Here is a 23,559-nt window from a genome sequence, read left to right on the forward strand (position 1 = left end):
GCTGGCCGGGATTAGGACTTTAACCACACGCTTCAGCGATACTAACCAGCTTCAAAAGTGATCTTTCCAAGTTTAATAGAAAAGAGCTTGTAAGCGCTGCTTGTTCTGCTTTCTAGCAGCGGTAGTCGGTCTCCAAGGCAATGAGCTGGAATTAAAAAAAAGTGTTAATAGCTCAAGAACGGATGAAAATCTGAAATAAAAATTCCCCGATCTGCCGATTGAAGCGGGTCCCAGTGGTTTTGCGGATAGGGGATACACCGGACAACCCCTTTAACCCTGCTGTTGTCTTCGGTCTGGGGAGACCGATTTTGAACTTTGGTATTTTTGGGGGTGTTCAAGATGCGGTTCTGAAACTTGTGGTTGATTGACTTAAATGAGGATGGGTCGGTCGGCCACGGGTTTCAGAGCCGCATCTTGAATATTTTAAAGAATATTGAAGTTCAAGGTCGGTCGTTTTTGACCGAAGAAAACAGCAGGGTTAAGAGAAAAATGCAGTGCAAGAGATGACCACTAGATGGCGAGAAACTCTCTGCTCACTGAACCTTCTTATTATGCCATAATACACAGCAACCATATCGTATATTACAAAGTTTTGATCTTTTATGCCAATCATGTACCCAAAGGGGTCTTATATTTAGTCTGAAGGCTAAAAGTGCACCAGTCAGTAGAGGTTTCTTTTGAATAACTATTAATTTAATTTTTGCCTTTTTTTTACTCTTCCTTGTTAATAAATTATTGTTTTCATTTATTTTTTTTATTATTCCACTATTATATCTTGAGCAAGGAGGGCTCTATTTAAACTTTTCTTAAAAAAAAAGAAAAAAAAATCTATTTTTGCTCACAGCTTTTCTTTTTTTTATTATTTTTATTATTAATTATTATTATTATTATTATATTCTTAAAGAGCATAATATGTTTGACATTTTTTAGAAATCTGTTCCAAGGCTTTTACATGCAAGATTTTAGGAGTGATCGAAAGAACTGAATTAGACGGAAAAAGTGTCCAATATTGTGATCCCACATGAGCGCAGTAATAGATCGCCATTTATCGTCACAGAGCTCTGATCTCAGAGGGTTAACGTTTAACCCTTTCCATGGTGCACAGAGTCCGGTGAATATTCTCGTTAACGCCCTTTTACTAAACTACAAGCCAATCCGAACAATGTGAGCTAATGAAATGGCTGGATTGGGATTTCGGACGACTCCACCCAGTGGAGTGTATAAAAAGCCAGGGAGCAGCAGTTTGTGCTTCAGAGCAGACAGCCATAGGAGTTCCTAGTTCTTGCTTCAACAGTGCTTGAACGGAATAGGAATCCTCCTCATCTCCAGAACTTCATCTTATTCCCTGTGAAGGAAGCAACTACTACCACCATCATCATCATGAGCTCCCAGATCCGCCAGAACTACCATCAGGACAGCGAGGCTGGAGTCAACCGCACTATCAACCTGGTGCTTCAGGCTTCCTACACCTACCAGTCCATAGTGAGTATGAGCCGCGTTGCCAGGGCTTTTAATTCCTAATATATAATGTCTCTAGATTCCAGATTCCGTCCATGACTAATGTAATTCCCCAGTGATTGCTGACCCTCTGATTATAGGTGCAGAACTAAGTTTTGACTAGTTTACTTCTTCTGATGGAAACGTATCTTCTTATCCGCTGTTCCGATAACTCTTCCCAAACCTTCCAGGAGGACTAGTTATCGTCCTATCTGCGCTACTGACATTCTTACATTTTCCTCTTCTGGCAATAGGGCCTAGACATCTGTCAAGGTCACTAACTTTATGTGTGGACCTGATTAGTGTGGCTGGACTTGCAAGAAAGTGTCTACAATGCAGGATCTCCACATTTTGGTTCCTCACGCTATCACTTTTTCCAACACTGCTGTCAATAGAAACTTTTCTCTTTTTTTTGTCGTAGGGATTCTTTTTTGACCGGGACGATGTGGCGCTGGCCAAGTTCTCCAAGTTCTTCCGTGAGCAGTCTGAGGGAAAGCGAGAACAGGCCGAGAAGCTTCTGAAGTTCCAGAACAAACGTGGAGGACGGATTGTTCTCCAGGATATCAAGGTAAGAATGTCTGAGACTCCTAGACCTTGTGGAATTGGATAGATGTATATTATTCCCTGCAGATGTTTAGTCCTCAACAGCTCGTGTTTTCAGGAGTTCTTTAAGTAGGGCCAAGGTGATCATTACATCACCTGGACAATACGAATGAAACCATGATCTGTTGGTGGCTCTTGAGGACTGGCGTAGGGGGAACATTGATCTTGGATTGTTTTCATGGCTAGAAGTTGTTCTGCCATTAATGCAATAGCTTAATTGTTTTAGAAACCGGAGGCTGATGACTGGGGCAATGGCACCAATGCTATGGACTATGCCCTGAAACTTGAAAAGGGTGTAAATCAGGCTCTGCTGGACCTCCACAAGATCGCTACCAACCATGCGGACCCTCATGTAAGTGACTATCCTATAACGTACATAATACCACATGATTCGTAAATATTCTTGAAAAAACGTTTATGGATCTATTGTGACCTCAATATTGTGCTGTTCCTGACCACCCAACTACTGTGTCATCCCCCCCTTTAATGGGGGTGTTAAATACTGTCTCTACTGAAAAGGAGAAGAGCGACAGTTGTCAAATTGGTGACGTTCTTGTGCCTCTAACATGTTTTCACAAGGGGTCTTGATATTTTCAGAAGGATGTCCATGTGCCAACACTCGTTCCATAATCCCCTTGGCATGACACATATATATCTCTAACACTACCCCCCCCCCCCCCACACACACACACACATCTTGTTTGGGCCTTCTTCCACTTGGTTCCTCCACCTTGTATTAAGGCCAGTCATGCTGCCTGCAAAAAAAAAAAAAAATTACGCCCTTGAGAAACCATCAGCCCTCTGTCTGATCTGTTACACCTGGGCCCAAACATCCTGCAAGGTTTCATGATCCAACATCCTTCCATATGAAAGTCCTGCCCGTGTTGTAAGATATAGGTGGTGCTCCACGTTATCTGACCACCACGCTCGCTCATCACTAGACTTCTCCCCTCTGAACTTTAGATCTGTCCTCCGTTCAGTCTCTGTTGCATTGACGTTCAGCAGATTGGACGATGTTGTGGTTCAGGGAAGCTGCTCACTTGTCAGACTTTGTCTATGACACTTTGTTTGGGGGACAACTTTTCCATTGGCCGTTACCAGTGACTTGACTATGTAATAAAATGGCTCCTGTCCATTCCCCATACAGATGTGTGACTTCCTGGAGGACGAATATCTGGAGAAGGAAGTGGAGCTGATGAAGAAACTGGGAGATCACATTACTAACCTGAAGCGTGTGAAGGCGGCAGAAGCTGGCATGGGAGAATATCTGTTTGACAAGCTGACCTTGGATGACTAGTGTGTGGTCTCCTATACCGGAGCTGTAGTGTGACAGTCGGGGCTTTGGGGTGAGGGATTTGCTCTAAAAAGTCAGAAATAAAAATAACGTGCAGCAAACATGGTCTAGCCAGCTCACCAACCAGACCATAGATGATTGAGCACGGAGATGCGTCCAGACCGAGACGCCAAGCAGCAGCAATATACGAAAACGTGGAAACTCCAGCTCAAAAAATGGTGAAAATCTTTATTAGTCCATCTTCATTTAAAAGGACATCCTTACAGGTTACTAAGGACACCGGTGGTTACATGAATGTAGGCAACACGTTTCGATCACGCAGGATCTTATTCATGCCCATATACATTCCACGTTTGGTCTTGCTTATATATATACTATGGACCTATCACATATTCCATTGAAATCACATGATAAATAAACATGGTCTTGTGTGGCGTAAAAACTACTTCCATAGGACACATCAATTTGGAAACTGTTGGGGAACCATGAGGTGTAATACATGGGGTGCAGAGATGGGACAGTTCTGCCTTGTCTGGGTGTTGTTGTGTGGAGAGAGGCATCTTATAAAGAGATTCAGGAATAATCTCCTTATTAGGCCGGTTTCACACGTCAGTGGCTCCGGTACGTGAGGTGACAGTTTCCTCACGTACCGGAGACCCTGACTCACGTAGACACATTGAAATCAATGTGTCTCTGCACATGTCAGCGTGTTTTCATGGACCGTGTGTCCGTTTGGAAAACACGGAGACATGTCAGTGATCGTGGGAGCGCACGGATCACACGGACCCATTAAAGTCAATGGGTCCGTGTAAAACACGTACCGCACACGGATGTTGTCCGTGTGCCACAGCGCTACTGTAAGCGCTGTCCCCCCCGCGTGTGGTGCTGAAGCCCCATTCATTTCTCTCCAGCAGCGTTTGCTGGAAAGAAGGAATGAATAATTATTTTTTTTTTTAATTTTTTTGTTTTTAAAATAAAGTTGCCAGTAATCTGCCCCCTCCCCCCCCACTGGCATTAAAATACTTACCCAGCTCCCTCGGCGCTTACATCCTCTCAGCGTCGCTGCTTGTCCTGTATGAGCGGTCACGTGGTGCCGCACATTACAGTGATGAATATGCGGCTCCACCTCCTATAGGGGTGGAGCCGCATATTCATTACTGTAATAAGCGGCACCACGGGACCGCTCATGCAGGACAAGCAGCGACGCTGAGAGGATGTAAGCGCCGAGGGAGCTGGGTAAGTATTTTAATGCCAGTGGGGGGGGGGTACAGATTACTGGCAACTTTATTTTAAAAACAAAAAAACAAACAAAAAAATGCAAACGCTGCTGGGAAGAAGGGATGAATACCGGCTTCAGCACCGCACGCAGGGGACAGCGCTTAACTCTAGCACTGTCTCCTGCACGGTCCGTGTGGTCCTCAGTCGGCACATGGCTGCCGCACTGATGTTCAACGTAAGCACACGGACACGGATAATTCTGGTACCGGAATTATCTGGACGTGTGAGACTGGCCTTAGTTTGGAACGGTTCTTGGTGGTGAATATGCTTTTTTAATCAGAGAAAGCAGAAGGATGTAGGCGTACAGTGGTCAGGAGAAGATTAAGCTCCTAAAGAAGGTAATGACAGATTTGTGGTACAACTTTTGTATAAGGCAACAGGTTAACTTAATGGGGCGGTCCAGATTAAAACTACAAGTCTGCAGTCACTCTGACTTGTGAATGCTCACATTGCGCATTGTGTTCTCCAGCGGTGGGAGCAGGTGGTCCTACACTAGGACCAAGTATCTGACTCGTTCTGATGACCACATGTAAGCAAATCATCTTACCCTGACACCTGAGAATCCTCAGAGCACGATGTGAAGCTTCATAAGTGTACAGTCACATGGAAAAACATCTAGAATGGAGTCCTCAGAGTTTGATATCCACTGGCTATCATGATACCAAGATATATATCTTCCTATACCAGTCACATGGAGTGAAGCAGACTTGTTTTAGCCTGGACAGTAACTTTAGTAAGGGCAGTTACCTGGTATTGGTAAGAAAATAAATATACAAATTCAGGCAATGTTATACAACCCCTGGAGGATGTTCATTCAGTGTTTAATTTTGTAGAAAATAAAACAGATCACAGACATGGCACAAAACTAAAGTCTTTTCAAATGGCAACTTTCTGGCTTTAAGAAACACTAAAAGAAATCAAGAACAAAAAAAAAAAAAAGTGGTAGTCAGTAATTGTTATTTTTAACCAAGCATAGGGGAAAAATTATGGAAATCACTCAATTCTGAGGAAAAAAAAAAAAATTATGGAATCACCCTGTCATACCCAAAATAACACCTGCATCAAATTAGATCTGCTCGTTACTCTACATCTAAAAAGGAGTGATCACACCTTGGAGAGCTGCTGCACCAAGTGGACTGACATGAATCATGGCTCCAACACGAAAGATGTCAATTGAAACAAAGGAGAGGATTATCAAACTCTTAAAAGAGGGTAAATCATCACGCAATGTTGCAAAAGATGTTGGTTGCTCACAGTCTGTGTCTAAAATCTGGACCAAATACAAACATGGGAAGGTTGTTAAAGGCAAACATACTGGTCAACCAAGGAAGACCTCAAAGCGTCAAGACCGGAAACTAAAAGCAATATGTCTCCAAAACAGGAAATGCACAACAAAACAAATGAGGAACGAATGGGAGGAAACTGGAGTCAACGTCTGTGACCGAACTGTAAGAAACCGCCTAAAGGAAATGGGATTTACATATAGAAAAGCTAAACGAAAGTCATCATTAACACCTAAACAGAAAAAAACAAGGTTACAATGGGCTAAGGAAAAGCAATCGTGGACTGTGGATGACTGGATGAAAGTCATATTCAGTGATGATATAAAGGCACAGATGATTGGCCTCGGGGAGACCAAAACATCCAACACTGCGGAGACACCATCACGTGTTTCTCAACGCAGTGATTCCAGAACACTGCCCCCATCCCTTATGGGAAATATGCAGATGCAGGTAAAGAAGCTGCGGAGACACCATCACGTGTTTCTCGACGCAAGCAGTGAATAGCCAGGCCTTTCCCCGGGAAGGAAGAACCATAAGGGATGGGGGCAGTGTTCTGGAATCACTGCGTTGAGAAACACGTGATGGTGTCTCCGCAGTGTTGGATGTTTTGGTCTCCCCGAGGCCAATCATCTGTGCCTTTATAGCCTTTTTACTAGGCACTGCTCCTAATAGCCAGATTCCTACTCCACACTGATGAGGGGCAAACACCCCGAAACAGCTGTCTGTGGATGGATACCATGCTTGGCATAGGTGGCTTTCCTTCATAGGATGCTGCCCTTCCCGTGGTTCTTCCTTCCCGGGGAAAGGCCTGGCTATTCACTGCTTGCGTCGAGAAACACGTGATGGTGTCTCCGCAGCTTCTTTACCTGCATATTCAGTGATGAATCGCGCATCTGCATTGGGCAAGGTGATGATGCTGGAACTTTTGTTTGGTGCCGTTCCAATGAGATTTATAAGATGACTGCTTGAAGAGAACATGCAAATGTCTACAGTCATTGATGATATGGGGCTGCATGTCAGGTAAAGGCACTGGGGAGACGGCTGTCATCACATCTTCAATAAATGCACAAATTTATGGTGATATTTTGGACACTTTTCTTATCCCATCAGTTGAAAGGATGTTTGGGGGATGAAGAAATCATTTTTCAAGATGATAATGCCTCCTGTCAGAGCAAAACCTGAAAACTTTCCTTGAAAAAAGCCACATAAGGTCAATGTCATGGCTGCAAATAGTCCGGATCTCAATCCAATTGAAAATCTTTGGTGGAAGTTGAAGAAAATGGTCCATGAGAAGAATCCAACCTGCAAAGCTGATCTGGGGACAGTAATCAGAGAAAGTTGGAGCCAGATTGATGAAGAGTCCTGTGTGACCCTCATTAAGTCCAGGCCCCAGAGACTGCAAGCTGTTAGAAAAGCCAGAAGTGGTGCAACAAAATACTAGTGATGTTTGAGGGTTTGTTTGTTTTTTCATGATTCCATAATTTCTCAGAATTGAGTGATTCCATAATTTTTTCCCCTATGCTTGGTTTTAAAAAACAAAACACAACAATCATTACTGACTACCACATTTTTTGTTCTTCATTACTTTTAGTGTTTCTTAAAGCCAGAAAGTTGCTATTTGTATTGACTTTAGTTTTGTGCCATGTCTCTGACCTGTTTAATTTTGTAGAAAAAAAAAAAACAAACAAAAAATCCTCCAAGGCCGGTGACTACATAATATTTGCCAGGGGTTATACAAGTAGAATTACGCAAGCTAAAGGTGTATCCCCTGTAGGGTTGAAGAACTTTGTAGTGTACACATTATTGGCAGTGACCATTAACCTTCGGATACATACTGAGAATAGGCATGAAAGGTATTGCCCTGTAGGACTTTACATACATTGCAATTAGTGATCTGCTAGTTTAGATCGTATACGATTGCTGGGGTGCGTGACCACCACTCTCCCAGACAGCGAATGTTGGTGATTGGACATGCAAGACTTTGTAATCCCGATTCTTGTGATTGGTAGGGGTCCCAGCGGTGTTCCCCCCTACAGATCAGACCTATATGGGTTATCGATAACCTGATCTCTTTACTGCCATGAGAAGAGTTAAAAACCATCGCTACTAATGGTGGTTCAAGATTCCAGCTGCGCCATTCATTCTCCAGGGGAAAGAGAATATGCCAAAGACAACTGTACTCCAACAACTTGGAAGATGTGGTCTAGGAAAGATATCTGAGAAACACTTATCTTTTCTACAAGTCACTTGGTAGGTCTGACAGCAAGACAGGAGTCTGCCACCATGTATCCAGTAATGGCTGATCTCCATATACACAAGACTAGAACCAACCATAGATCTCCATCACTGCGCCCCACCACTGATCGACAGCCTTCTCCCTATTACAGGGTGCCTGTCAGCACAGAATGACTGGTCAGACCAAGCCCAGGCGCCACACTTCATGGTGTGACCAGACATTTAAAGACCCCTTCCAGCTGGTGGGAAGGTGCACTATTAGGCCGTGATGGACCAAACGCCTGGCTTGAGCAGTCATTTTGTATCGACAACAATCCCAGTCTGACTATAGACTTACAAGCCTATAATGGTGGCGTGTACAGCACCATGGATGCGGAAGGACCATTGTCTGAAACAGCAGATGGCGAATTGTTACATTTGTATGTTTTGTGCAACTTCTGCCTTTTGTCACTGCTTCCACACATTTCTTCCTGCAGGGGCTGTGCGCCATTCCCCCCGCAACAAGGTCTGAGAGATGGAAGTTGCAACGATTTGCTATAAATTCTCCATATGAGTAACTAAATTTATTCTGAATTTTAACACCTAGATTAAGTCAATATCAAACGTCCAACTCACAAAATAAAGTCCCAAATTATATGGCTGCAGGCCAGATTTTAGCATCTTGCTTTGCTGCCCAAGACTAGTTGTTCTCACAACAGGACTGTTCAAACCAAGCACAGGTGCTCCCCTGGCAAACCCAATGCACCTTCCCACCTACTTGTTCTGCAGCCATTTCCATCTTGCTCCTTGTTGTTAATTCCTGGAGCTGTGAAGCAGAGAGGAGGGTAGCGATAGAAGACAAGTAGGTGGGAAGTTGCACTGAACCATTGGTGCCCGAGTGTATGTATGTGCTTTGTTTGAACAGTCACTTTGTGCTGAAAGACTCCCTTTGTAGGTTACTGCTACAGAACGCAAACTTCAGATTCAATAAACACGAGTTAAGCGCATGTTGAAACATAGAAAAACTTTATTGGAAAGCTTGTTGACAAGCGCAGTCACGTCTGATCAGGGAACAAAGATCACACAAGGTTTAAGGACGCCCAACACTTCTCAGGGGGCATAAGGGTATGTGCACACGTCAGGATTTCGTGCAGAAAATCGGACATTTTTTTGCAAGAAATCCGTATGCGTTTTTTCCCCCCGGAGCTTCCCAATGCATTAAATAGCGGGAAAAATCCGCAAAATTAACATGCTGCGTTTTGTTTTTTTAACGGAAAAACCGCATCATGTGCATAAAAATTGCAGAATTCATTATAATTGATGGGATGTATGCGATTTTTATAGCGAAAAAAAAAAACGCAACGTGTGCACACAACCTTACAGTTATTCCAGATGGACAAGGAGATGCAGACGAGACTGGTGGGATCCAGGAAGGAGACATCTTAGCTGCTCTCCCCCAGGGTGTGCTTGTCGAACAGGTACTCGCCCATGCCGTTCTGGGGGACCCCAAGGCGCTTCAGGTTGGTGATGTAGTCTCCGAGCTGCTTCACGGCCTTCACCTGTTCTTCCAGGTATTCAGATTCCAAGAAGTCACAGAGCTGGAAGAGAAGGCGGTCGGTTATTAATATGCAAGAATTACCAGCAAAATTAAAAAAAAAAAAATTATATATAGTAGAGTTCAAGCCTAAAATAAGAAGATCAAGGCTTGCAGAGACACTTACTTGAGGGTCAACCTTGTCAGAAGCCACTTTGTGAAGATCCAGAAGGGCCTGGTTCACCGTCTTCTCCAGCTGTAGAGCAGCCTGCATGGCCTCCAGGGTGTTGGCCCACTCATCACGCTCAGGTTTCTAAGCAAAAAAGACAAATTAGAAATAAGGGCGTTAGGGGCTTGTGCACACATTACAGGTTTGTCGCTTTTTTTGGGGGCTGCGGAGGGTTTCCTGATGCCAGTAAAGTGAATGAGAGTACTGGAAGTCTCATGCACACGTTACTTATTTTTGACTTGCAGATTTAAGTCTGCAGCATGCGGATTTTTCAGTGTTTTTTTTTTTTTGCAGCACATTTCACCCATACCAATGAAGGTGGGGCTGCACTAAAAACCACTTATTTTTACAGGTTTTTTTTCCTGCCAAGAGATGCATTTTGGTGCAGAAATGTATGCACTAAATTACTTCAACGTGTGCACACGTGCTCATCACTAGTTGTTATGGGATTTAGGAGAATGTCACATTTGCATGTAGTGGAAATGGGACCCTGGAGTTGGATACTGGTGGCCCCTGGCCCAGGATTAGAGGTCCACATGTATGTGTGTCTTCTTTATGGCCAGATGTGCACTACTCCTTAAGGCTATGTGCACACGTTCAGGTTTTTGCATTTTCTCACGCTAAAAACGCATACGTTATGCATTATATCATTTAGAATGCATTCTGCATGTTTTGTACACATGGATGTGTTTTTTCTCCGCGAAAAAAAAAAAAAAAAACGAGCATGTTTATTATTTTTGCGGATTTTCTGCGTTTTTCCCGCAATTCTATGCATTTGGGGGGGGGGGGGGGGGAAAACAAAAAAAACCGCATGTGGATTTCTGGCAGAAATGTCCGGTTTTTGTCAGGAAAATTTCTGCAAGAAATCCTGACGTGTGCACATACCCTAAGGCTGTGTGCACACGTTCAGGATTTCTCGCAGAAAATTCCTGAGAAAAACCCCGAACTTTTTCTGCAATAAATCCACATGCGTTTTTTGCCGCAATTTTGACGCGGTTTTGTCCAGACACTTCCCAATGCATTTTGTAGTGGGAAATCCGAAAAAACAAAAAAAAAAAAAAAACGCAACATTAATGAACATGCTGCGGTTTTTACGTGGGAAAAAAAAACACGTCATGTGCACAAAATATGCGGAATTCATTCTAAATGATGGGATGCTTATTGCATACGGTTTTATTGGGAAAAACCGCAACGTGTGCACACAGCCTAAAAGTGACATTTTTATGTATTCTGTTGTAACATTTCCAGAGACCTGAGTTTACCAGACAGACCAAAACCATTCTGGCAGGTAGGAGTCTCCATACCAAATATTTTTTTTTTTTTTAAATACTGTCTAGGGAATCACAGCAGACTGCCCTTTCCTACATCCCCCTGCCAATATTATAGGAATCCCCCCTCCCTCTCACATTGGGTCCCTATGGTCGATCCCTCCTGCATCTGACAATGTATATCTAGCCTTAGGAATAAGCCAAAATCTCACCTTAATGTCCTGCAGGACAACTCGCCCCCCACGCTTGTTCTGGTACTTCAGAAACTTCTCGGCATGCTCCCGCTCCTCATGGCTCTGCTCCTTGAAGAACTTAGCCACATGGTGAAGGGCGACATCGTCACGGTCAAAGTAGAAGGACTGAGAAAAGAAGAAGAACAGCAAATATTCCTCATTACTAGATTGTAAAGATAAGGAAGTGTAACATGCTGACATCATTATCACTGTGGGAAGAGGACAACGTGTTCTTGTTACATTATATATTTTTACACTTTTCTGGGTGCAGGAGATTTTGCTAACATTTATGTCATAGGAGCAGAGAACCCTGCACTAGAACATTCTGCAACATTCTAACAATGTTTAGTAAACAGATGTGAAAGGTAAATAGAAGTGAGTGATGATCAGGAGGTCTCCTGCCCAGAGCATGGGGGTCTCCTGCCCAGAGCATGGGGGTCTCCTGCCCAGAGCATGGGGGTCTCCTGCCCAGAGCATGGGGGTCTCCTGCCCAGAGCATGGGGGTCTCCTGCCCAGAGCATGGGGGTCTCCTGCCCAGAGCATGGGGGTCTCCTGCCCAGAGCATGGGGGTCTCCTGCCCAGAGCATGGGGGTCTCCTGCCCAGAGCATGGGGGTCTCCTGCCCAGAGCATGGGGGTCTCCTGCCCAGAGCATGGGGGTCTCCTGCCCAGAGCATGGGGGTCTCCTGCCCAGAGCATGGGGGTCTCCTGCCCAGAGCATGGGGGTCTCCTGCCCAGAGCATGGGGGTCTCCTGCCCAGAGCATGGGGGTCTTCTGTAGTCATCATGTAGGAAACACCTTGTGCTCCAGGACCAGAGATGAGCTGTGACCACATCAGGGTGCGGAGCCAGAGATCTCTGCAAGGAGCTGATAGCCGGGAAGGGAGGACTACACCCACAATGGAGCCCCCAGAGAAGAGCGCAGCCCCCCAGCATCTTTTGGCCAGATATCTGCTATGAAGCTTGTATCTGAGAATGCAGAGACATGGGGGAGCACTGAGCAGTAAGCCAGCTGGGCAGCATGGGACCTGTAGTCCTACAGCGGACTGCGCCCACTCACCATGGAGAGGTAGGTGTAGGAGGCGTAGAGCTCCAGGTTCACCATGCGGTTGATCGCAGCCTCGCAGTCGCGGTTGTAGTTCTGGCGCACCTGGGATTCCATTGCGGCTTCTTGGTGTCTGAGTGGCGCAAAAAAAAAGGTTGCAAAAGTCTTGAGGGACTGAAGAGAGGAGAGAAAGGAGCCGAGGACTCGGAGAGGGTTCCGTTCAAGCACTGTTGAAGCAAGAACTCTGCTCAGAGTCAGGGACCGTCTGATCTCCGCACCCTGGAGCTCGGGATTTATAGGCAGGAGGCGGGGCGTGGAGCTGACGTCATCTGTCTGCAGCCAATCCTGCCCGGAGCTGCTGCAGCCAGAGATCGGGCGGAGCGTCCTGCCGGCGGCGTGCACACTTCCTCCACTGCCGGCTGATGGCACACAGGCGCCTCATGGGACATTTCTAGTCTCACATTACTGAAGTGACAGATTTGTATCCCAAACACTTTATAAGATTATAGGAAAATGCATGAAGAGCGATCCCCTAATCTATCATTATTGTGTCTCTGTGCCATAGTGAGCTATTGAGATAAATGGAGAGTGATAAATGTTGTATTATTCTGGTATTTTCCATTTATTTTTACAGCAAACTGTACAGATCTACACTGCAGAAATACAGCAGGTACAGAGTAAAGCGACTGTCAGAAGAAAGATTGTTCCACCATCTGCTATCTTGTCAGACATCTCAAGGATCTTCTTTCTGAAACCAGACTTTCTGGATCCTTAAAGGGGTTGTCCGGCCTTAGACAATTGATGGCGCTGGAGAATCCTCACAGAGCGCAGTGACTGCAGACTTGTAGGCCAAGGCCGTGCGACCCCTTTAACTCCTCTGGCAGTCAGTTGTGTAGAGCCTCCTACATATTGGAGTGTCGGCCCCACTTGGTAATATTGGGTTCGGCCGTCATTAGTCTAATTCGTATTTGTAACTTCAGACCTAATTCAGACATTTATTTCATTCTTTTTTATTATTTCGTTTTGTAAACTACAAAAGTATGGATTGTGCTGTGCCATGTATGTTGTTATATTTTACTCTGCTGCCACCCAATGGCCTTTTTCCATATGGCAGCTTGTTATTAATTATTCTTGGTCATGTCTTTCACTTCCGGTTCAGGGGTCAGGTCTTCTTTTCCTCTGGCAGCCATTTCATTTTCAGTTTACTTTCTGTTGTGAGAGGACACGCTTTAACCGGGCTTAGGAAGGCATCAGTCTTTTGACCTCTTTTGTTGCTCACACTTGCAGTCATACTTGGTGCTATATCTTACTGTACCTTGTCTACACCTGCATTTCTGGAGAAAGTACTGTATTACCAGTTATACGCTGTATGTCCAGATTTACAAAATTAACAATATATCCCTATCCATGTGCCCATGTTCTGCCTGCTCACATACTGCAGCCCTGCTCTGCTAAGAAATCTCCTGCAGCGTCACCTCAGACCACATTGTGCATAAAGACTCTCTGTATATTATACCACATCGCTGCAGATTGTCGGACTGCAGAACCCCACAATTCTCCAAAAACACCATGGGAAACTTATCAGGGGGTCGCAACAAAGCTGCATTGCGATTTCCAGCCCCCAATTCAAAAGTTCAGTTTCTTAAAGGGACAGCGCACCTTAAGGCCGCCGTCACACATGCGAGTTTTACGGACGTAAGAGCGCAGAATCTACGTCCGTAAAACTCGCAAAAAATACGGCTCAATTATTCTCTATGCCCCTGCTCCTATTTGCCGTATTTTACTGATCAGTATTATACGGCTTTCTACGGCCGTACAAAATCGCAGCATGCTGCGTTTGTCACCGTACTGCGCAAGAAATACGCCAATGAAAGTCTATGGAAGCGTGAAAAATACGGATTACACACGGACAAGCAGTGTGACTTGCGAGAAATACGCAGCGCTGTTAGAGAGAAAAGCCGGTAATTCAGTGCGGTGTACAGTAAAATCACACTGACAGCTTACAGTAGAATAGGTAGAATAAATGTGTACACATAGAATAGGTATATATATATATATATGTCAGTGAGACACATATATGTATATATATTAATATTTATTCCAGCGCTAGACAGCTTGAAAGCCGGTAATTCAATTACCGGCTTTTTCCTTCTCCTTCCTAAAACCCGACATGATTTGAGACATGGTTTACATACAGTAAACCATGTCTTCTCTCCATTTTTTTTGCAGATTCCACACTACTAATGTCAGTAGTGTGTATCTGCAAAATTTGGCCGTTCTAGCTCTTAAAATAAAGGGTTAAATGGCGGAAAAAATTGGCGTGGGCTCCCGCGCAATTTTCTCCGCCAGAGTAGTAAAGCCAGTGACTGAGGGCAGATATTAATAGCCTGGAGAGGGTCCACGGTTATTGGCCCCCCCCTGGCTAAAAATATCTGCCCCCAGCCACCCCAGAAAAGGCACATCTGGAAGATGCGCCTATTCTGGCACTTGGCCACTCTCTTCCCATTCCCGTGTAGCGGTGGGATATGGGGTAATGAAGGGTTAATGCCACCTTGCTATTGTAAGGTGACATTAAGCCTAATTAATAATGGAGAGGCGTCAATTATGACACCTATCCATTATTAATCCAATACTAGTAAAGGGTTAAATAAAACACAAACACATTTTTTTAAATTATTTTAATGAAATAAAAACAATGGTTGTTGCAGTATTTTATTCAACGCCCAATCCAGTCACTGAAGACCCTCGTTCTGTGAGTAAAAAAACATAATAAACCAACAATATACTTACCCTCCGCAGATCTGTAACGTCCAACGATGTAAATCCTTCTGAAGGGGTTAAAACATTTTGCAGCAAGGAGCTGTGCTAATGCAGGCTGCTCCTCGCTGCAAAACCCCAGGGAATGAGGCTAAAAATAGATCAATGATCTATATTTAGCTTCATTTGCGGTGAGGCGCCCTCTGCTGGCTGTTCATAGATCGTGGGAAATTACCTAGAAAGCCAGGGAGCTTTCTAGCTTTCTAGGTAATTTCCCACGATCTATGAACAGCCAGCAGAGGGCGCCTCACCGCAAATGAAGCTAAATATAGATCATTGATCTATTTTTAGCCTCATTCCCTGGGGTTTTGCAGCGAGGAGCAGCCTGCATTAGCACAGCTCCTTGCTGCAAAATGTTTTAACCCCTTCAGAAGGATTTACATCGTTGGACGTTACAGATCTGCGGAGGGTAAGTATATTGTTGGTTTATTATGTTTTTTTACTCACAGAACGAGGGTCTTCAGTGACTGGATTGGGCGTTGAATAAAATACTGCAACAACCATTGTTTTTATTTCATTAAAATAATTTAAAAAAATGTGTTTGTGTTTTATTTAACCCTTTACTAGTATTGGATTAATAATGGATAGGTGTCATAATTGACGCCTCTCCATTATTAATTAGGCTTAATGTCACCTTACAATAGCAAGGTGGCATTAACCCTTCATTACCCCATATCCCACCGCTACACGGGAATGGGAAGAGAGTGGCCAAGTGCCAGAATAGGCGCATCTTCCAGATGTGCCTTTTCTGGGGTGGCTGGGGGCAGATATTTTTAGCCAGGGGGGGGCCAATAACCGTGGACCCTCTCCAGGCTATTAATATCTGCCCTCAGTCACTGGCTTTACTACTCTGGCGGAGAAAATTGCGCGGGAGCCCACGCCAATTTTTTCCGCCATTTAACCCTTTATTTTAAGAGCTAGAACGGCCAAATTTTGCAGATACACACTACTGACATTAGTAGTGTGGAATCTGCAAAAAAAATGGAGAGAAGACATGGTTTACTGTATGTAAACCATGTCTCAAATCATGTCGGGTTTTAGGAAGGAGAAGGAAAAAGCCGGTAATTGAATTACCGGCTTTCAAGCTGTCTAGCGCTGGAATAAATATTAATATATATACATATATGTGTCTCATATATATATACCTATTCTATGTGTACACATTTATTCTACCTATTCTACTGTAAGCTGTCAGTGTGATTTTACTGTACACCGCACTGAATTACCGGCTTTTCTCTCTAATATATGTGTCTACTGACACATATATATATATATATATATATATATATATATATATAGACAGTATATATATATTTTCTTTTCTTTTTGGGACACATGGATCACTTCTATAGCGGTATGTTGGTTTTGCTAGCCTGCGAGAAAACCACGCAGTACGCATGCCATACGGATTACATACGGAGGATGCCATGCGCAAAAAACGCTGACACACCCTGCCTACGGAGGAGCTACGGACCACTTTTTTCGGGACTTTTCAGCGTATTACGGCCGTAATATACGGACCGTATTGTTTTATGCTGTGTGTGACGCCGGCCTTAATCAAAATTGCTGAAAATGACCTTACGCAGTTCCCCAATGCTGAAACAGCAAATACAACCCGATACTGTCCATTATGAAGATCGGGAAGCAGAGCCGGTTTCCGCAGCAGACCAAGATGCACGACCAGTACGCTCCATCAAGCCAACATTAACCCCTTCATGACCTTGAGATTTTTCGTTTTTCCGTGTTCGTTTTTTACTCCCCTCCTTCTCAAAGCCATAACTTTTTTATTTTTCTGTCAATTTGGCCATGTGAGGGCTTATTTTTTGCAGGACGAGTTGTACTTTTGAACGACATCATTGGTTTTAGCATGTCATGTACTAGAAAACGGGAAAAAAATTCCAAGTGCGGTGAAATTGCAAAAAAAGTGCAATCCCACACTTGTTTTTTGTTTGGCTTTTTTGCTAGGTTCACTAAATGCTAAAACTGACTGGACATTATGATTCTCCAGGTCAGTACGAGTTCATGGACGCCTAACATGACTAGGTTATTTTTTACCTAAGTGGTGAAAAAAATTCCAAACTTTGCTAAAAAAAAAAAAAAATGCGCCATTTTCCGATACCCGTAGCGTCTCCATTTTTCATGATCTGGGGTCGGTTGAGGCCTTTTTTTTTGCGTGCCGAGATGACATTTCTAATGATAGCATTTTGGTGCAGATACGTTGTTTTGATCGCCCGTTATTGCATTTTAATGCAATGTCGCGGCGACCAAAAAAACCTAATTCTGGCATTTCTAATTTTTTTCTCGCTACGCTGTTTAGCGATCAGGTTAATGCTTTTTTTTAGTTGATAGATCGGGCGATTCTGAGCGCGGCGATACCAAATATGCGTAGATTTGATATTTTTTTATTGATTTATTTTGATTGGGGCGAAAGGGGGGTGATTTAAACTTTTATATTTTTTTTATTTTTTTCACATTTTTTTTTACTTTTTTTTTTTACTTTTGCCATGCTTCAATAGCCTCCATGCGAGGCTAGAAGCAGGCACAACGCGATCGCCTCTGCTACATAGCAGCGATATGCTGTTCGCTGCTATGTAGCTGAAAATCAGGTGTGCTGTGAGCGCCGACCACAGGGTGGCGCTCACAGCTGCCGGCGATCAGTTACCATAGAGGTCTCAAGGACCTCTATGGTTACAATGGAGACGCATCGCCGACCCCGATCATGTGACGGGGGTCGGCGATGACGTCATTTCCGGCCGGAAGCGGTAGTTAAATGCTGCTGTCTGCGTTTGACACCGGCATTTACCAAAGTTAATAGGTGCGGGCAGATCGCGATTCTGCTCGCGCCTATTACGTGCACATGTCAGCTGTTCAAAACAGCTGACATGTCCCGGCTTTGATGCGGGCTCACCGCCGGAGCCTGCATCAAAGCAGGGGATCTGACCTCGGACGTACTATCCCGTCCGAGGTCAGAAAGGGGTTAAAGGTCCTCGAGAATTACCATTCCACAAGGGATGAGTTCAATGACAACCTGGATGACCTGTGGGAATGTGTCGCCTCCCTCATGTCAAGCGTCCAACGCCACAAAGATAATGCAGCGAGTTTACAAGACACTATAAGACAGCTAGACGTGGCCCATGGCAGATACAAGAGACTGTCCGCAAAGTATGCTGCCTTCCTAAAAGACTCTAAAATCGACGAAGGCCTATCAGAGTTAAGCAAGGCAGATTCCACAGACAGAGAAAGGGACGCCGCCGTGCAAGACGCCAAAGATAAAGCGGAGCTCCGTATCGCCCATCTGCAAGAAACTAGATCGCACAGGTCAGCCCCATCTAAACACTCTGTTTTGTCATATAAATCATCCTGCTCAAGAACTTCAGCTCTCAGCAACAGAATTCTAGAGGCCCGTTTAAATGCAGAGCGATCCAAACTAAGACGTTCGCACACAGAAAAGAAAGCAGAAGCAGAGGCCCGAGCAAAGATTCTTCAAACAGAAGCAGAGTCCAGCAAAGCAGAAGCCAGCAAAGCAGAAAGAGAGGCTCGAGTAAAGATTCTTCAAACAGAAGCAGAGGCCCGAGCAAGGATTCTTCAAGCAGAAGCAGAAGCAAAGAGAGCCTAAGCTGAGGCTTCAGCAAAGATTCTTCAAACAGAAGCAGAAGTGAAGAGAGCAGAAGCAGAGGTTCAAGCAAGGATTCTTCACGCAGAAGCAGAAGCGAAGAGAGCAGAAGCAGAGGCTCGAGCAAAGATTCTTCAAACAGAAATGGAGGAAGAAATCGCATTAGCCGAAGTAAAAATACTCGAGCAAGCTTTGAAGCAAAACCTCGACCCGATTTGCCTGCCACCACAGGAAGAAGACGACCCAGCTGTTCCTACCAGCGACTACGTGCAGAAACAGATACCTGCAGCACACACCTTCTCCAGTGACGTTCAACCCAACATTGCGGAAACCTCCAAGTCAGCCCAACCTATGGTGCCAGTATTGCCCATAGCCCCTACAGAGACCCGAGACCAACGCCGTGATGTACCCCCTCAGGAGCAGTCAACACCGCAAAACGACCGCAAGGCACACTCCAGCCTGCCTCCATAGTTCAAGTAGCAGTCATCGGAATCTCCAGAGGTTAAACCACAGCTCAACCCTGCAGCAACATCATTCTACCAAGGAACAATTCACCCTTCTACACCACACAGCTTATACGCCCGAGGGGCACCACAAGCTAATACGGTAACAAGGAGTGAAGGATCAGACTTGTCCGAGTTTGCCAGGTTCATGCTGAGCAGGGAGCTGATCAGCACTAGCCTCTCAAAATTCGACGACCGTGCAGAGAACTACAGAGCCTGGAAAGCAACCTTCAAGGCCGCCATTGCTGATCTCAACCTATCCGCGGAGCAGGAGCTCGACCTCATGGTAAAATGGTTGGGTCCTGAATCCACAAACCGTATCAAGAGTCTTAGGACTGTCTATGTGGGGCAGGCTGAAGCAGGTCTCGCTGCGGCCTGGCAGAGACTCGAAAGAACCTACGGCAGCTCTGAAGCCATAGAAAAGTCCCTATTCAAGAGACTGCAGAACGTTCCACGGATCAACCTTAAGGAAGCTCACAAGCTTCTGGACTTAAGTGACCTGCTTATGGAGCTGGATCTTGCTAAAAGACCCTCGTCTGTCTGGACTGTGCTACCTGGACACTGCCCATGGGGTGAACCCAATCGTCTCAAAGCTGCCACATAGTCTGCAAGAGAAGTGGGCAGTGTGTGTCTCCAGGTATAAAAGGTCACATGACGTCACCTTTCCTCCATTCATTCAGTTCTGCAAGTTCATTGACGAACAAGCCCAAATGAGGAACGACCCTAGCCTCGACGTCCTGCAGTCTAACACAGCAGCTCCAGCAACACCTTCATCAAGGTATGAAAGCATCGCACATAGACGCAAGGACTCGAGGAACAGTGTAAGCGTCAGAAAGACTAACCTACCATCACCTGCAGTACCTGCCGATAAGCAGAACACTATTCCATCGAGGGATAAGTCTTTCAATCGTGAGTATCCCATTCACAAAAGACCACACTCACTGAACAAATGTAGAGGCTTTAGGTAGGTCCAAGACCATGCAGGAGCGCAAGAAAATCCTCAGCGAACTTGGGGTATGTTTCAAGTGCTGCGCTTCATCAGAACACATGTCTAAGGACTGTAAATCTGCCATTAAGTGTGAAGAGTGTCACAGCGACAGACACCCATCAGCCTTGCACCCAGCCTCAACCACCGGCGATCCAGCAGTCGCAGTTACCTCTAGTCCCGCTACAAGCCATGGCGGGGAGCCACAGAATCACGCCAAGTCCACCACAGCTGTTTCCTGCTCATGCTCAGAGGTATGTGGGGAGAGTCAAAGTGCTAAATGCTGTGCCAGGATATGCCTAATCAGAGTTTATCCAGAAGGGCAACCAGAGAAGGCAGTAAAAATGTATGCCATCATTGATGATCAGAGCAATCGATCCCTAGCTGGACCTAAGTTCCTTGAAGCCTTTAGAATCAAGGGACCAGCAACGCCCTACACTCTGAATACTTGCTCGGGGCGCATAGAGACTAGCGGCAGAAGAGCACAAGGTTTGATCGCTTCTCCTGTCAATGGAGACGTAGAAATACGCCTACCTACGCTAATCGAATGCGATCAAATACCAGATCAAAGGAATGAGATCCCTACCCTGGAAGCTGCTTTCCACCAACCACACTTAAGGCACCTAGCCAGCGTTATCCCACCTTTGGACACAGATGCTGAAATCCTACTTCTGCTCAGCAGAGACAATTTGAGGATACATAAGGTCCGCCAACAGTGTAATGGTCCTGACTACGCCCCCTTCGCCCAGAGACTTGACTTGGGGTGGGTAGTCATAGGAAATGTGTGCTTGGACCGAACAGGAGTCCATTCCTTTAAGACCTACGTACGCCGAGACGGGCGCACTACTTTCTGCAAACCATGTCCTCATCACTATGAGGTGAAGGAAAAGCTTCCAGATCCTGTACAGCTGCCTGATGTTATCCCTTCTCCCTATGCAGACGACTTGGGAAGATCAGTGTTTCGTACGACGAAGGATGACAACAAAGAAGCCCCGTCTATGGAAGACAAGGAATTCGTCAGGATAATGGACAATGAGTTCCTTATGGACGAGACCAATCACTGGGGTTTTCCCCTACCCTTCCGAGCTACCAGGGTAAGGCTCCCGAACAATCGTGAACAAGCCTTGTCCAGATTCAACTCTCTCCAGCGCACACTAAGCAATATTCCGGAGATGAAAGAACACATCATCACCTTTATGGGCAAAATATTCCATACCAACTATGTGGAGCCAGCGCCTCCCTTAAAGGAAAACGAGGAGTGCTGGTACCTACCCTCATTTGGAGTATATCACCCGAAGAAACCTAAACAAATTAGAGTTGTCTTTGATTCAAGTGCCAAATATCAAGGCGTATCTCTCAATGATGTCCTCCTTACAGGTCCTAATCTGACAAACAACCTAGTAAGAGTGTTGATGAGGTTAAGGAAAGAGCCCATTGCCATCACCGCCGACATTGAACAGATGTTCCACTGTTTCATAGTCAGAGAGAACCACAGGAATTTCCTCAGGTTCCTGTGGTACAAGGACAATGACCCCAGCAAAGAGATGGTGGAGTATCCCATGCGGGTGCACGTATTTGGGAACAGCCCTTCACCCGCAGTGGCAACATATGGCCTGCGGAGAACCGCACTAGAAGGAGAGTCCGAGTATGGAACAGACGCCAGAGACTTTGTAGAGAAAGACTTCTACGTAGATGATGGACTAAAATCTCTACCCACAGAAGAAGCGGTAATCGACCTATTTAAAAGGACCCAACATATGCTGTACCGAGCTAAGCTTAGACTGCACAAAATTGCTTCAAACAGCCCGGCTGGCATGAGAGCCTTTGAGTCAAGTGACCATGCACCTGGATTCAAGGACATAGACCTGGGACCAGACCGTCCGCCTGTGCAGAGAAGCTTAGGCCTGAGGTGGAACCTGTCAGCTGACGCCTTCGGTTTCCAAATCAACTTTGCAGACAAACCATTCACTAAACGTGGTGTCCTGTCAGTGGTAAATAGCCTGTATAACCCACTGGGATTCGTGGCACCAATTACCATACAAGGTAAATCCCTTCTGAGACAGCTCTCCGAAACCGTCAAGGACTGGGATACCCCACTACCTCCTGATAAGAAATCGAAATGGGAAACCTGGAAGCAGTCTTTGTGTGCTTTGGATGAAATCCATATACCGAGATGCTACGCCGTAATCTCACTTGCTGCTAGCACTAGGACGGAACTCCATGTGTTCTCGGATGCATCCATGGAGGCCATTACAGCTGTTGCCTACCTGAAGGTGACGGGATCCAACAATAAAGATCACGTTGGTTTTGTTTTCGGCAAAGCTAAGTTGGCTCCCAAGCCTCACCACACTATTCCCAGGCTTGAACTCTGTGGGACTGTGCTTGCAGTAGAACTTGCAGACTTTATTCAGCATGAGCTGGACACTCACATAGATGACGTACAATACTACAGTGACAGTAAAGTTGTCTTAGGTTACATCTACAACCAAACAAGGCGCTTCTACGTGTACGTCAGTAACCGCATTGAGAGAATAAGAAGGTCTTCCAAACCTGAACAGTAGCACTATATCCCATCTGAACTTAATCCAGCCGACCATGCCACTAGACCTATGTCTATAAATTCCTTTGCTAACTCTTGTTGGCTTTCAGGTCCAAAGTTTCTGCTGGAACAGAAGGGAAGTGAATGTTTCCAGGAAGACTTCAGAATCCAGGATCCGGATGACGATCCAGAAGTCCGCTCCAAGGTCAGTGCTCTGGCCACGAATGCTAAACCAACCTCCACCTTCGGTTGCCAGCGTTTTGAACGCTTTTCCAATTGGATGAAACTCGTTAAGACTATTGCAAGGTTAGTCCACATTGCAAGATCTTATCTCAACTCACATGGAGACAAAGACTGTCATGGATGGCACATCTGCCAAAAACTACTCTCTATCGTGGACATTCCGGTAGGATATAACCATGAACAGAACACTGCACTAGTAGCTTTGTCCATTGGATTACAGTGGGTCAGAGATCGTTTGGCCTAGTGCGGCTTCTCTGATCCGAAGGTGGGTTTTCCTTTGGATTATCTCAGAAACTGACTTAACGTTTTATCTTGTTTAAAGTTGTTATTGCATTGCATGCATGTTTGGTTTCATTTTCTAGGTTGTTGGACTTTATTTCAAGG

At 45.2% G+C, this 23,559-nt stretch overlaps 3 protein-coding genes across 3 annotated transcripts in view; 2 read left to right on the forward strand and 1 right to left on the reverse strand.

The window, feature by feature from the left end:
* Positions 1–1,257: 1,257 nt before the first annotated feature.
* Positions 1,258–3,495, forward strand: LOC138651198 (ferritin light chain, oocyte isoform-like). The gene is made up of 4 exons (XM_069741231.1): positions 1,258–1,482; positions 1,919–2,065; positions 2,327–2,452; positions 3,248–3,495. The coding sequence occupies exons 1-4, from the start codon at positions 1,381–1,383 to the stop codon at positions 3,395–3,397; spliced, it is 525 nt and encodes a 174-aa protein (XP_069597332.1). The 5' UTR covers positions 1,258–1,380; the 3' UTR covers positions 3,398–3,495.
* Positions 3,496–9,178: 5,683 nt separating this feature from the next.
* On the reverse strand, positions 9,179–12,763 carry LOC138652038 (ferritin heavy chain B). The gene is made up of 4 exons (XM_069742752.1): positions 12,491–12,763; positions 11,413–11,559; positions 9,891–10,016; positions 9,179–9,767 (listed from the first exon to the last, which is right to left on the reverse strand). Exons 1-4 carry the CDS (start codon positions 12,590–12,592, stop codon positions 9,612–9,614), a joined length of 531 nt encoding a protein of 176 aa, XP_069598853.1. The 5' UTR covers positions 12,593–12,763; the 3' UTR covers positions 9,179–9,611.
* A 5,590-nt stretch (positions 12,764–18,353) lies between these two features.
* The window catches only part of LOC138652190 (microtubule-associated serine/threonine-protein kinase 4-like), a 33,783-nt gene continuing 28,577 nt past the window's right edge, over positions 18,354–23,559 (forward strand). The window contains exons 1-5 of the mRNA XM_069742958.1: positions 18,354–18,454; positions 18,662–18,833; positions 20,089–20,317; positions 21,333–21,458; positions 23,043–23,137. Coding sequence (XP_069599059.1) covers positions 18,354–18,454; positions 18,662–18,833; positions 20,089–20,317; positions 21,333–21,458; positions 23,043–23,137 — 723 coding nt within the window. The remainder of the gene's footprint in view (positions 18,455–18,661; positions 18,834–20,088; positions 20,318–21,332; positions 21,459–23,042; positions 23,138–23,559) is intronic.

This window comes from Ranitomeya imitator, chromosome 10 (genome assembly GCF_032444005.1).
Source record: "Ranitomeya imitator isolate aRanImi1 chromosome 10, aRanImi1.pri, whole genome shotgun sequence".
Taxonomy (NCBI): domain Eukaryota; kingdom Metazoa; phylum Chordata; class Amphibia; order Anura; family Dendrobatidae; genus Ranitomeya; species Ranitomeya imitator.